Here is a 14,189-nt window from a genome sequence, read left to right as displayed (position 1 = left end):
AAATAAAACCCAGCATCTCCAAAGAGACATTGGTTGCAATTGCAATGGTCAGATTGAAGTTCTTACCATCAGATTTTTTGCAAACAGAGAAGTAACTTTCATTGCAGAATCCTGTCTTCCAGACTCCAGTAATGTCAAGATAGACACAGCCTATTTTCTGCTTTGGCTCCCCTTCAGCCCATTTAGTGTACTTCATTCTCCAGTTATCAATCCATTCATAATGCCCATTGGTCTAAGAAAAAAACACATCAACTGGAATGATTAAACTCTATCTATCTACTCTGACTATGTAGTATTTTGTGCTAAAAGGATTGGAGCCTTTCTTAGAAACCAATAACAAATACAAATGGTTCAAACTTTGAAGTTTTTGTTGTGACAAACGGCTATTTATTGAGAAATACAGTAGTGCAACAAGTACTTTTCAGCAAAAGGAAATGCAAAGTGACATTGAGTTAATTTTTAACTTAACAATACCTTTAATGTGGGACTGATAACAATTTCATTTAAAATAATTTGTAGGAGTGAAATTCGGATGGCTAATTTTTGCACTAGCCATTTCCGCAGAAGTTTCAAGACACATAGATTATTTTAGCTTGAAATGTATTTAAAACCATAATCATTTCCCACCAAAGCTGGTTAACTCAGTGATTCATCCTGGTGATTAATGTTAGAGAGTTCTTTTGACTTTTAGGAAGTGGTGTGTTATGTTCCTATATTCGGGGTTTTTTCATTTGCTCAGCCAAATGGAGTGAGTGTGGGACAACTGTCTGTGCCAAGAAGAACAAAAATTGTATATAAATATGCAGAAAGTATTAAAATACCAAACAACTGGGAAAGGGGAGACAAAAAAATTAAACTAGGTAAACTAATTAATTATTTTCTTAACTATCCTCAACAATGTTTAAATATTTATAGTAATAGCACATTATTATATTTCTCAAAATTAGGTATTGTTATTTAGAATAAATGCTTTCTTCTCTAAATTCTAAAATATGAGGATTTTATATCACATATATATCACATTTATACCTGAGATATATATATATATAGACATATTCCAAGATGCTGGCCTAAATTGTCTTATTTGAAAGTGCACAGAGTGGAATATCATAGAAAAAGTGTGAAAAGCATGTGCAATATATACAATTTAATCAGATTAACAGAAGAGGATGGATTCCTCTGACAGCACAAAAAAGTATTTAGGTCCAAGATATAAACAAATAAGCTAAAATAAAGAGAGATAATAAGACTTTGCAGTTCCTGATTTGTCCATGAGAGAAGCAGCATCATGTTCAATTAGTTTAATGTTCTTACCACATTACTGTTAAGACCAATCCACACTGGAACCCCATACTTTAATATCTTCAGCCACAGGAATGAATGACTGTAGGGGTCTAAGACACTGGAAAGGTCAAATTGATTTTGTTTGCAGTTTTTCTGTGCATCCTCCCATGTCATTTTGCTATGGATGAACAAATAACTACTGTTACCATAACGGATAATGTTCGATGGGGATGAAGTTGTAGAAGGCAGAAATTCAGCATCTGTAAAATAAAGGATGAAAAAAAGACCCATATGCTTGTTCAAAAGGTGAGTATGATTTCACTGTGGTTGCAAATAGAATTAAACAAAGGTCTTCCTTCTTTATTTCGTATTCCCTGATTTACAGTCAGCATGGGTTATATGCACTATGCTTTGAGCCAGCATCAGTAGTAAAATTTAATTACAAAGCTGTAGAAAGGAAAAGAGCTGCTTAAAGCAACTTCTGACAAAGAGTAAAGGAGCATTCTGTATAATCATCAAGAACAGTATTACTGAAATTACTTAGGATTAGGTCATAATTTTTTTCATAATTTTTTTTTCATCAAATGAAATGGTTTGCAGAAACTGTGTGGTTTTCCAAGGATTTTTTTTTCCCAAGAAATAAAATGTTCACAACAGAGCAGTCCTTAAAAATTGTTCATGTACTTAAACAGATGATAGATTTCAATATTTTAGACTCTTTTTTGGAGACGATTTTGCTCAAGTTCAGTGCAGATGAGTTACAGTCTCACTCCAGACAGTTCATGCTACATGTACAAACCAGTATTTTCCATAACAGGTTTTGAAAGCCAGTGTGCTCAGAAAATTAAAAAACCATGGAACAAATGTCATATCGAGGGTCATACTAGACACAAAGATGCAGATACAAATTCCAGCTCAGGAAGATAGCAACACAGCATTTGCTGGGAAGGGTCAAGTGACAGCAGTGACTAACTGGACTTCTGACACTTTCGACCCTTTTGTTCCTGCCTGAAGAACAATTTGTGCATTTATCTTTATTGGAAGCAAAAGGATGTTTAAATCCACGTATTTAAGCAATTCCTGGAAAAAAACAGGTTTGACTGTGTTTTAAATAAAAAGAGAAGTACCTGCATTAATTTGGCATATATATCCTCTGCTGTTATCACAACTCTGATCAGCCCACTTCCCTGCTTCCTTAACAGGTTTGTTTCTCATAACAACACAATCAGCCTCGAGGCAAAGAGATACAACATCAGTTAAAAATAGCTAGAAAAAGCAAATACAAAACTTTTGTCCCCCTTTCACATCTTCAGACACAAGTAATGCATTAATTTTACTCTCATATCTTTGTAACATTTAGGAGCACAAGCTTTAAGTTCCACAAGTGATGTGGAAGTTCTATTCCACTTACACTTTACAAATCTCTTAAATACCTTTTATTGCACTACACTGGGGTGAGTAAGCAGACCAGAGAAATTATAGTATTCCTAATGCTCAGGCATACAGCATGGAGAGAAGGAGTCACAGACAATATAAAGAGAAATTAGACCAATAATTGTAGAAAAGACTGGTTAACTTTGCCCCAGAAATAAAACGGGACCCTTAATGTGCAATGCAACAATTGTTTCAAGCTGTAATAGTACACAGCGCAAAGTAGAACAGCTCCTGCCCAAAGGCACTAATCTGTCAGTAGCACCCTTGCTATGACATTTCAACTTCTCTCACACGGACACAATAGCTAGAACTCAGGTTAGCACATAAAAAATAAACAGTTACCAGTGCAAAAGCCTGCAGGGTTACAAGTGGCTTTGTGCAATGAAACATCCATATTTATTTATTCTATTTACTTAGTTGCTTTTTTTTTCTGTCCATGAGAAGATGTACAGATAAATACTTCATTTGTGAGTGAAAAGCATTGGGATTTAAATCTTTCAAACTAAACAGCTGCATACTAATTTGTACTACCTATGACAACATTTTTTGCTAAGATCAAGTAAACTTAAAAATAAATCTGAAATTTATAAAAGAAGGACTTTATAAGTTTTCACATAAGACTTCATAAAAATCCTATTACTTTACATAAAAAGAGACAATCATATATTATTTCTTTCAGAAGTAGCATTTTAAAATATTTTTCTTTTGAACTCCAAATTCTTCCTAATTTTCTTCCTCCTTTAGAGATAAGGACCTCACAGGTGTTACTTTCAAAAGCAGGGAAAAGGACATTATATATAGAAATAAAATTTCTACATTAAAAACCTCATTCAAGAGAAATAGAGTTAGCACTATAAAGTGCTGTAGTTCCAGAGTACAGAACTATCTACACACACACGATCAGAAAGAAAGGAACTCTGTGACCTATCAGATCATTTTGTTTGACAGAGAGATAGAGAAAGAGATTTTTGGTGGTTTTGGTATTTTTTTCCCTTGTAAAAATTGAATGGGTGTCTTTTTATAGACTCCCATCCTCTCTGCAACTGTGACTGGCAGAATTTGTGTATTTGCTTCTATGTAAGGCACCAGTTTAAGGGGAATGTTTGTAAATGCCCCCTTGCAAACTACATGCCAACTGAGGAACCTGCCAAGTTCTGGCACAACTGTCGACAGAGGACTAGGAGGATGTCCTCATTCTGTGCTTTGGGGCAAATGCCATGGGCAGGAAAACCACTGCCCTCTTTACACAGCCCATGAGAGAACACAGGCTGAACACAGAAGCTGTGTAGCCTTCATGAACACAGAAAACTGAAAACTGAGACAAGTCTTTGTATGAGCACTCCACAGATCCTGTCACCAGCTGATACAGCAACTGCACAAGGGCTCAAAACCATTCTCTCTACCTGGATTTATATTCGACATGTATAAAAGTAGAAAGTAGTGAGTCAAGCAGCAACATGCCTAAAATCACCACAAATGCATGAATCCAGTCTTAAGCAAAGTGGGTGTCGATCTCTTCTCCCCAGTATAACAAGTGATAGAACAAGAGGAAATGGCCTGAAGTTGTGACAAGAAACTGACACAACTTTGCATTGGATATTAGGAAAAATTTCATCACCCAAAGAGTTTTCAGGCATTGGAACAGGCTGCCCAGGGAAAAGTGGTCGAGTCACCATCCCTCAAGGTGTTTAAAAGATGTGTATGAGGCACTCAGGGACATGGTTTAGTGGTGGCCTTGGCAGTGCTGTATTAAGGGTTGAACTAAAGGATCTTAGAAGCCTTTTCCAAACTAAATGATTCTATGATTCTGTAAAATCAAATTTCACTGAACAATTTGTGATTGTTATTTACCTGGCCACTGTATGCATATAAATCCGTATGTCCTGATGGGAAGCCTTTGGCCCAGTTTGTAAAGTAAACCCCTGTTCCATCTGTCCAGAGGAACCTCATTTCATGATTTATATCATTTAATCCAATCCATGTATCAGTAACAAAATCTTTTAAATGGAAGGTGAGGAAAGCTAGAATAAAAAAATGCAAAGAAAAAGAGGAATAATTTTAATGTAGGATATTTAAAATATTTGGCCTCACTGAGACTGGTGATATTAAATACCTTTTCTGAAATACAGAACACTCCACTGCTGGCACCACAAGCAGGTAAGATGAAAAGGAGATGAATGTTGAGTTTGATGAACAGGGAACCAGATATATAACTGTGGCTTTGGGCAAAATACTTCACCTAAGTATCTAACCTGCCACAGGGATGAACCCCAAAAATGTGACAGAAATGTTTTTTATAATGTCTCAAGACACTTTTGAATCCTAGTTCAGCAATGAGCCATAAACAGCCATGGGGATCACATACATTTTTGATAATCCCACAAGTGTGGTTGCTCCCCAGTGACAAAACAGCAGCACCGAGCTCCTGCCATTTGTGTATCTGCACAAGCAGTGCTATTCTAGAACCATGAGGGTGTTTTTTCCCTCCCTGGGAAGCTGGGCAATAGCCTGCACTGCCTTGGCACAGAGCAGAATGCACAAGCAATGTGCTTCAAATGAGTCTTAACAGAGCTATTAAAAACAAGCAAACCAAGTGTCCAGGTGAGTGCTGATGTGTCGTACAAATAGAGCAGGCTAGGTCAGCTGATATTCATCAGTCCACTAATCCATTATACATCAAATGCTGTAATAAAATGAACATATCATGGGGTTTTGCCATGCTCTGCAGTCATTGTTACGAATTTTTTTCCTCTGAAAAGAATAGATTAATTTCTGCCTGCTCTGTTAATCATTCACTTTCCCTTAGCATTTTTAAATGCATGCAATTTACTCCTCCAGGAATGAAACACATGTATTTCTTTGCCAAACATTAGCATTTCTGTTCTGCCAGAAACTGCAACAGGAACTCAAGCCTTTATGCCTGCACTTCCTCCAATGATGATAATTTTGTGCTAATAGCTTCGTTGCTCATTTCTCTTTTACCTAGAATTCAAGTCCTGTGCATGAGCTAACCAGCTGAAATCTGTACTGCAGAAATTATGTAGGATAAGAATATAACTGTTTGACAAATGCAAGTTTGATTCTTCAGCTCTTCACAAGTGGAAAACACAATTAGTACTAAGTTCTTAACAGCAGTTTAAATTCAAACTATTTAATTGCTCAGACTTCAATGAATTGTTTTACAATGGTTGAGTTTTCAATGTGCTCTCTTGAGTTGGGCAGCATCTGTTTTTCATCACATTCACATGAAGGATAAAACAGTATGTCTAAAAAAAAGGGTGTTATTAATATCTATCACGGTCTTCCCCGTTTTTAGTTTGAATGTGTGCCTTGTTTATTCAAGCATGAGGTAACTTTCCCCTGCTCATCTCCCTAAGACAGGGATGCAGCTCTTAGGTTCATTACAATAAGCTCTTCTACTGAAAACGTGAGCTCTGGGTATGGATATGAGCACTCAAACCTGTTTCAAGATGCCCACAGGCAAGTTCTCATCCTAAAGGTGTTCTGCCTGATTTAATAGGAAAGCCATGCAGCAAGTTAATGCCACCTAGTGAAACCACATTGTTTAGAATGGAAATTGCAGGGTCCAGCTGGCGTCATGTGCAAACAGGAAAAAACAGTACTTTGGCTGCCAGGACAATATACACATATCTGAGCCAACACTAAAATTTGGTAGATTCAAGTGAAGACCTCATTGCAAATTTCTAAAAATTATATGTTTTGGAATAAAAATCAGATATGCAATTGTTATTCAAATCTGTTCATATTTAGACAAAAACCCCAGCCAGCCTGTAAGGATTAAATGTCATCTCATCTAGTTGCTACAAAACTGTGCACAGTACCTTGCACTTGTTCATTAGGGATCGAGGCCAGGTTTCCTCCTAAATTCATGCAAGCTGTCCGTGCAGCATGCCAAGTAACACGTTCGTCTTCTGTAGATCCAAATATTTTGTAACACTAAAATATGAACAAATTCTCTATATATTATCTTTACTCCAATATCCTTCAATTGATAAGCACTGCTTAAACAGAGCAGGATGGAGAAAAGGCAGTAAAAAAATGCATTTATCTGAAAAAATACATTCAAATTTAAATGAGCTTTTTATGTTGGTCCTGGTTCTATATAAAATTATAAGTCTCAATAAAGTGTTTTTCTCAACAATTAGACATGATCTGAAATCCCTAGAAAATAAGCAAATCCTGATTTTTTATATAGAGCTAACAGTGATAAGTTACGCATGACTGATCTTAGTCTGATTATTAATTTTACTCTACAAAGCATACCATGTTAGTAAAGTTAAGGAAGACAGAGTATAGTCAGGAAAAGCATTATGGTTTGGTTAAAAACCACCAAGATCAAGGCATCAATACTTCAGGAATTCTGACTAAATGTGTATGAAAAGATTTGAAGAGCTGACTAGAGAATGTCTTTCTGCAACTGCTACTGAATATGCCTCATTAGAATCATCAAAAAAGCACTTTTCCTGCAAAACAGTGGGTGGGCAAACAAAGAAAAGCATGCATGTGTCATAGCTCTCTGCATAAAAATAATAATATTTTGTTTTAATAAGGAACAGTATGATTAATAATTCCCTTGTTTTCTATTTAATGCTTTGCCAAACATCCAGCGTGCACTATATTTGTTATTGTACCTTGTTACGAAAAGAAAGCCAAGCTGGACGACATCCTCTTGGAGTTGATAATGTTGTTGGAGGAACAGTTGAATTAATGGAACTGTTGTGCCTTTCACATATGTAGGGATTTGGATAGCCACAGTTTATATCATTCCAAAATCCTGGATGTAAGATAAACGGGGAACTGTATGACACCACATCTCAAGTGGGTTAATGGAAATCAGTTTCACTCATGCTGTCATAAAGTGCTTTTAGTTGAAAGATAAGATCAAAGGTGTCCCTCAGTTTGTTTTCATTCAATATCAGTGTCTAGGGAAAAATATGTCACTTGATATACACAATAATTACAGAATGTTAAAAGCCTTGTAGAACCAGGTACTAGAAATTTCATAGCAACACATCAGCTCAATTTTAATAAAAAATGTAAGCCAGCAATCACAACCAAAGACCTCTAGCCACAGACCTCTATCAGAGCTTCTGCATGTTAAGGTAAGCACAAGGGTACAAAATTATTAAAACCTGTAAGTAATACTATGGTCTACTTCAGTAACTTTTTGCAAAAGATAAAAAAAAAGAGGGGGAAAGGGTACCTCTCAGAAGAAAAAAAATGTGATGCAAACACACAAATAATGAAATTCATGCAAGAAACATACAAAACTCACCTAAATTCTTATACATAACTACACAGTTTTCATCATTATTTGCAAAGTTAGGTTCATGTGGTGCCCATGCCAAATAATTCACTGGAGTGCCATCCATCCATCTTAAGAAAAACAATCCAACAAAATGCTTCTTTAACATAAAACAGAATTTCTTCCATGTTAAAAAAGTAACTTTGCAATATGCTTAATATAACTGTTCATAGTAAAGTGTACAAGGTTTTTTAACCAAATTGCCTCTTTACTAGTTGCACTAAACCCACTCTCTGCACAAAGACATACAAGGTAAAATACAAACATTGAAAAAGGTGAACATCCATGTAGATTAGGCAATGTAGAACAAAATCATAACCAGGCAAATTATTAGGACACATCTTTCTAGTGGTCTGCAAGTGACAGAGGTGCTCAGGTTCATCTTTCAGGCACATGCACAACATACTTAAAAGTATATTCATCTTAGGGTCCCTACAAAACCAGAAAGGCAAAACCACTTCATTTTCAGAGAGTGACCTGGCCCACCTAACATCCTAATTATCCTCTGGAGGTCCCTCATTGTCACTGTGGACTGTAAGGAGAACTGAGAACTACTAGGCATCTATCCAGGCACTTCAAACACAGATGGAACTGAATCCAAGCCTGAATGAACACCACATGTCAAAATCAATATGGTGCTGTATAATGAAATTCAGAAAGGCTTGCAGGAAACCTGCTGGTCCTCACAGTGCAACAGCTATCTTTGTTCTAGAAAAGGAAAATAGGTTTCATTTGTTCCTTTATTAGAGTCTGTTCTCAACAGTTAAGGACAGGGAAAAAGAACATTTTTACCTACTAGAAGTCTTATATTTGTAGTTTGGATGTCTATTTATATTTTCAATATAAACCATACAATAAAGGAAACTAGAATTCCTGGATAAAAATTCAAAATACATTATCTGCAGTGCAATTTTTCAGTCATCTTTGGGTGAATTCTATTTAGGAAACATGCAGCATTTCTTCTGAATAATCTAGAGCTAAATTAAGATGGAATTAAACCTCTTGAGAATACAATCATTTTTAAATTAAGACTCAAAATTGGGTAGGACCTACCTTGTACGTTGGTCAATACTTAGTTGTAAACCAATGAAATATGCATCCTTTTTGCCATTTTTCAATATCTAGAATGCAAAAATTAAAATTCTACAAATGTCCTCTATGGTCATATAAATCTATCATCTTACTGATGAGTAATATACCTCTAACTGAGGGAGGATATGAACTGGATATATTCTCTAGCTACAACATTTAAGTTAAAGCAGCTCACAACTGACAGTCCACAGTCAAACTTCACCACTGGCCAAAGGTGTGGTCACCATATCAACACTTCCCACACTTTACTTGAAAGCCACTGAAATCAGCACCTATTACAGTATCTGCAGTGGACTTTATCTGATAAATTTCTTGCAAAGACAGGCCCCTTCCTACATTTTGGATATAAATTGATATGCGCCCTTGTGTCCTCTCACTGTCACTCTTCAGCCAGCTCAGGAAATGTTCTATGTAATTCAAATACAACTTTTGAGCACATTCCTGATTAAAAATAAGTTGGCCTCAGGCAGCATAAAAAGCAAACAACTCCAACAATATATGAAACAAGATTTCAAAGCTCTTTCTCATGGCATAATCCATGTTCCAGTTTGTACTCTCTTCATAATTATATTCTCACAACAAGAAGGAGGCAAAGGAGCAAACCTGAGGACCAAAAAGAGACAGCTAGGTAGACTGTAGCCCAGATAAATGGACAAGATCTAAAGTCAAGGTTCTGAGTGTTGCATGCAAGTCAGTTGCTGGTTTGATTCTCTACTTGAGATAACCTACACAATCATAGCTCACTAGTGCAATACCTTTTGCTAAAATGAAGCCACAGATCCCTTAAAAGTTAGCATTAGTTTGTTCTTCATACTAATCTGGCTTAGTGTAACCGACATTTCACTATCAAAATTTGTAGGGAGAACACCATGGTGAAAAGGATTTGTGCCCATGCTCACTTGTGGTTTATTCCACAGTATTAATGATTTTTCTTACATATTGCCAGAGGAACTTTCTTTCACTTTCACTCTCAATGACGGAAAGGTCTCCAAAGTTCTTTTTGCAGAACTCACGACCCTCCTCCATAGGAGCAGTCTCAGTGCTGAAATAGTATTGTTTGTCTTCATGTATAATCCATCCATCCTCAGTAGTCTTGTATTCTGTAAGATAATTGCCAAGCTAACTATACTGCTCCTGAGGTACAAGACATCCTCCTCAAAAAAATTTTAACAGTGCTTTTGAACACACACACACAAAGAGCAATAGCAGTAACACCTACTGGGTGCAGGAGATTCTGTTGGTTCAGGCTTCACACTTGCCCCTGTGAGAAAAAAAAAATGTTTATTATGATTGCATGCTTTCTGCCTGAAGAGAAAATACTTTCTGTGACTGATAGGCATGTTTTAATACTGACATTGACTTCTAGCTTAGCAATGGATTTAACACCAAAATGTAGAAGGAACTAAATAGCCTAAATCTCTTATTTTTGGTATACTATTCAATTTTAAGTACACAGTCTTGTTCCCTGAGGTTATTCCTTATGTGCAAAGTATTAAAAATTTACCTGAATTAAGCAATTTTTTTTTATTATTCATTAAAAGCAGTAAACCTAATGTCCCAAAGCATGAACTCTGTTAAGACAGTTGTCCCGGATCTCCCTCTCTTTCTTTTCCCCTGGTCACAAACACTCGAATTCTGGCTTAAATCAGAGGCAGCAGGAATGCAGGCTGGGTTATCATCTAATAGAGTGAGGTTCTTTCCATCTTTTTCTGGTTGAGAGTAATTTCTGCCTTGATCTTACAGATTTCCCCAGATAAAATCCCACAGGAAAAGATCTCAAGAAATTAACTGGTCCTTTATGAAAGGAAAAACTTTAGACTAAATAATTCCCCTGGGTTTTTTGCTATGGCACCATGGAGATGGGATCTTTGATGTCATCATTAGTATCTCAGGAAAGCTATTTATTATACAGGAAAACTCTATCAGTTAAGGCTTACCAATTACTTTTGTGCTGAAATATAATCTCACAAATAATGACATTTATTAAGAAAATCTATGCCTAAGAAATTCTTTTACCAATATAAGGCAGAGCTGACATTTATTGTCAATAATCTAATGCAGCATCTTGAGTTTGCTCCTCCCTGTCCCACTGTAAGAATGCAGTAAAACACTTAAATGTGCACTTTCTAAAAATCTCAAATTTAGATAGATGCTCTGCTAGTGGAACTCAAGTGTTCCCCAAATTATAAATATTGTCTTGATGTCTTCAGTAAATAAAAAGCATCCAAACACATATCTCACGAGAATTTAATGAGTAACCAACGTGATTATTGAAATAAAGTATCTCAAAAACAAGCTCCATTTTGAAACTACACATTCTTAGCAGACAAAACAGCACCTGAGGCAAGTGAAGGAGGGATTTTTCACACATAAAAAAATCGAGTAGGTGAACTGATTTGCAAACTATTTTCAACAACTTGAGAGTCAACTCAGAAAAAAAATCCATGATAGGATTTGTTGGAGAAGGCATGAATTTTCTAAATGAAAAGTAAAATGTGAACATGAATATTCAAAGTAACATTCCCAATTTATCAAGTATCATATTACCCTTTTTGAAATCATAGAGAGAACAGCGAGAGGTCCCAGCAAGGCACTAAAGGCTCGGCACCTTTAAATACCTCAAAGACATGGAAATCCTTATACCACCATGATGTTTCACAGTCCACAGAGAACTATTCTTTTAAAGGGGTTTGGAAATTTTTTATTTCTTAAAGTTAAGGTAGAAATCAACTGAGAATATCTTCTTATTACACTAATACACAGGTGTAAGCAATACCTTTTCTTATTTGGCAAATCCATCCATACATATAATCACAGTGCCTGTCATTCCAACGCATGCTGGAATCACCACTGATCTCTGTACAAAGTTCAACTCCTTGATAATTATTTGGCTCTCCAAAACCCCAGTTTTCATACCTCACCTATGACAGAAGAAGTTTTGTGAAGATTCTGTTATATGGAAATAAAATAAGGGAGAGAGGGAGGAGACAGCATCAAAGCACAGACCTACAACTTGTTCCTAGTGTCAGTTTAAAAACTTAGATAGGAGGAAACCAGAATCCCCCTGTGCAAATGCTGACATTTCAAACTTTTTTTCAGATTTCAAATGGATTGCAGTTTAGGTAACAGTTGGTTTTGTTCACACTTGGAAGAATATCAACATTTTTAATGGGACCTAAATTCTGTAAAATACATTTAATAACAATGTTGGGGCATACTACATCTTGATATTAAATTAATTAAATTTACAGTAGGAGTAAAATAGGATATTATTCAGATACAGTAAAAATGTTGGCATTTTTCTCAGAAGAGTTTTACTGCTATTCTAATTTTCCTATATAAAATCCAGTTTCAGGTTTCTGTACTGTAAATTGTCATCAATATATCTTGACCAACTTTGCATCAAGTACAACTACATTTCCAAAATAACTTTTTTTTTTTTTTAACAGTTTTATACCTTAGTTTTAAGTGCAATAAGGCAAACTGGCATTAAAAAAATGCCTTCATTTCCATGTAATGTAAGCCATTGTAGATAATGAGCAAAGAAAAGAAATACTAAAGAAGGACTCTTTTATCTAAAAAATCCTTGCATTTATAACATCTTTTTATTCTACATGTATTTCATTTCCTTGTTGATTCAGTGTGTATCTTCTCATTGAAATTCAGTATGTTTTAGCCAAAAAAATCAAGCCATGAAATTGCTGTTCATTAGCTTTCCTAAAGAGAGCAGGATACAGAGGGTTATGATTAAGCATAAAATTACACAGAAACACATAAACTACACATACTCGAGAAGCGCAGGGAATGCAAAATAACAGCTGTGGAAAATTAAATTACTCACTGGAGACCCATCACTCCAAGCAAAGCCATCGTCAGGATTCAAGTAATATAAACCCATCCAGAAATTCTGGTGGTAATAGCCATTGTTTCTAAAACAAAAAGAAAGTCCCAATACTAATAAGGGCATTGCAACATTTTTAACAATCTATCGTTTACTACAGTTAAGAGAGTTCTCTAAGGATAGTCCTTAACGCTGCTAAAAACAATAACAACCAAGGCAGAAATAAATTAAAATGCAACTGCTTCTAGCTGTTATTATGCATTAACTCAGATTGAAATATAGATCAAGAAAATTACCAGATACAACTCCTATACATAAGGTGGCTTAATAGCTTTGTATAAGGGTTTACTAACTACTGCTGCTCCATTTCTCAACTCTTCATTTTCTCTGTAAAGGCACTTACGGTTTCCAAATAGAGAGTTACTTTCTGCAGTTGAATCACATTTTTAAAATATCACCTTCAACTAATCCTTGTCTGCAAGCAGACACACTTTACTGACTTATCTGAATGTATTCAATTTGTGGCAATGAAGCATCTGAGACTTCTTCCTTACTGGAAGTACACAGCTGGAATTCTAGTACGGTCATAGCATTTTGCAGGGCCATGATGTTTCAGTCTTGCTTCTTGGTTAGCCAGGGATGTACAAGATCCTTGAGCCTGGTTTATTCTGGTCATATTGCAAGTGTTAGCTTTCTAAGAATATTTCATCTTATTAAAAAATCCCACAGCTGTTTTTCGCAGTTCAGGGACTTACTAACTGTTGGGGAGGATGTAAGTTTGGTAAGGTATGTAGGCTTGGCAGAAAGGTCTGTGAATGTAGAAGCTGGGGATGAGGTAGAAATAAAAGCAAGTTTTGATATAGAATAAAAGATGTTTTGCTGAAACAGTGATCACTGAGTAACTGAGAAGGCAAAGGTTGGAGATGAGTTGGAAGGAGATTTTTAAGAGTAGGACAAAGGTATGTGACTACAAACAAAGACATGTTTTTCACCAAGTAAATAAGTCTCAAGAAGAGCATAAGTCAATAGGAAACATGTCTTTACCAAAAAGAGAGATATGGCAGGCAAACAAGAAATGTTGATGTAGCAAGGAGAAGAAAGGTCTAAGCATTTTCCACTGTAAGCTTAAATTGTAACTTACTTACTCTTGTGATTGGATAATAATGATTATAATACGGTCATGGTAGTAGCTATGATAGGCTATAGGCAAAT

The 14,189-nt window shown here is 35.8% G+C and overlaps 1 protein-coding gene across 1 annotated transcript in view; it reads right to left on the bottom strand.

The window, feature by feature from the left end:
• LOC125327524 (macrophage mannose receptor 1-like) overlaps positions 1–14,189 on the bottom strand; it is a 61,003-nt gene that overhangs the window by 9,812 nt on the left and 37,002 nt on the right. Inside the window, exons 14-25 of the mRNA XM_048307110.1 lie at positions 12,978–13,065; positions 11,913–12,057; positions 10,356–10,397; positions 10,073–10,236; positions 9,098–9,165; positions 8,015–8,115; positions 7,371–7,513; positions 6,561–6,675; positions 4,570–4,739; positions 2,412–2,514; positions 1,315–1,544; positions 67–232 (exon numbers count right to left, since the gene is read on the bottom strand). Coding sequence (XP_048163067.1) covers positions 67–232; positions 1,315–1,544; positions 2,412–2,514; positions 4,570–4,739; positions 6,561–6,675; positions 7,371–7,513; positions 8,015–8,115; positions 9,098–9,165; positions 10,073–10,236; positions 10,356–10,397; positions 11,913–12,057; positions 12,978–13,065 — 1,535 coding nt within the window. The remainder of the gene's footprint in view (positions 1–66; positions 233–1,314; positions 1,545–2,411; positions 2,515–4,569; positions 4,740–6,560; positions 6,676–7,370; positions 7,514–8,014; positions 8,116–9,097; positions 9,166–10,072; positions 10,237–10,355; positions 10,398–11,912; positions 12,058–12,977; positions 13,066–14,189) is intronic.

The sequence above is a fragment of the Corvus hawaiiensis genome, chromosome 1 (assembly GCF_020740725.1).
Source record: "Corvus hawaiiensis isolate bCorHaw1 chromosome 1, bCorHaw1.pri.cur, whole genome shotgun sequence".
NCBI lineage: Eukaryota > Metazoa > Chordata > Aves > Passeriformes > Corvidae > Corvus > Corvus hawaiiensis.
This window is presented reverse-complemented; position numbering and strand designations above follow the sequence as displayed.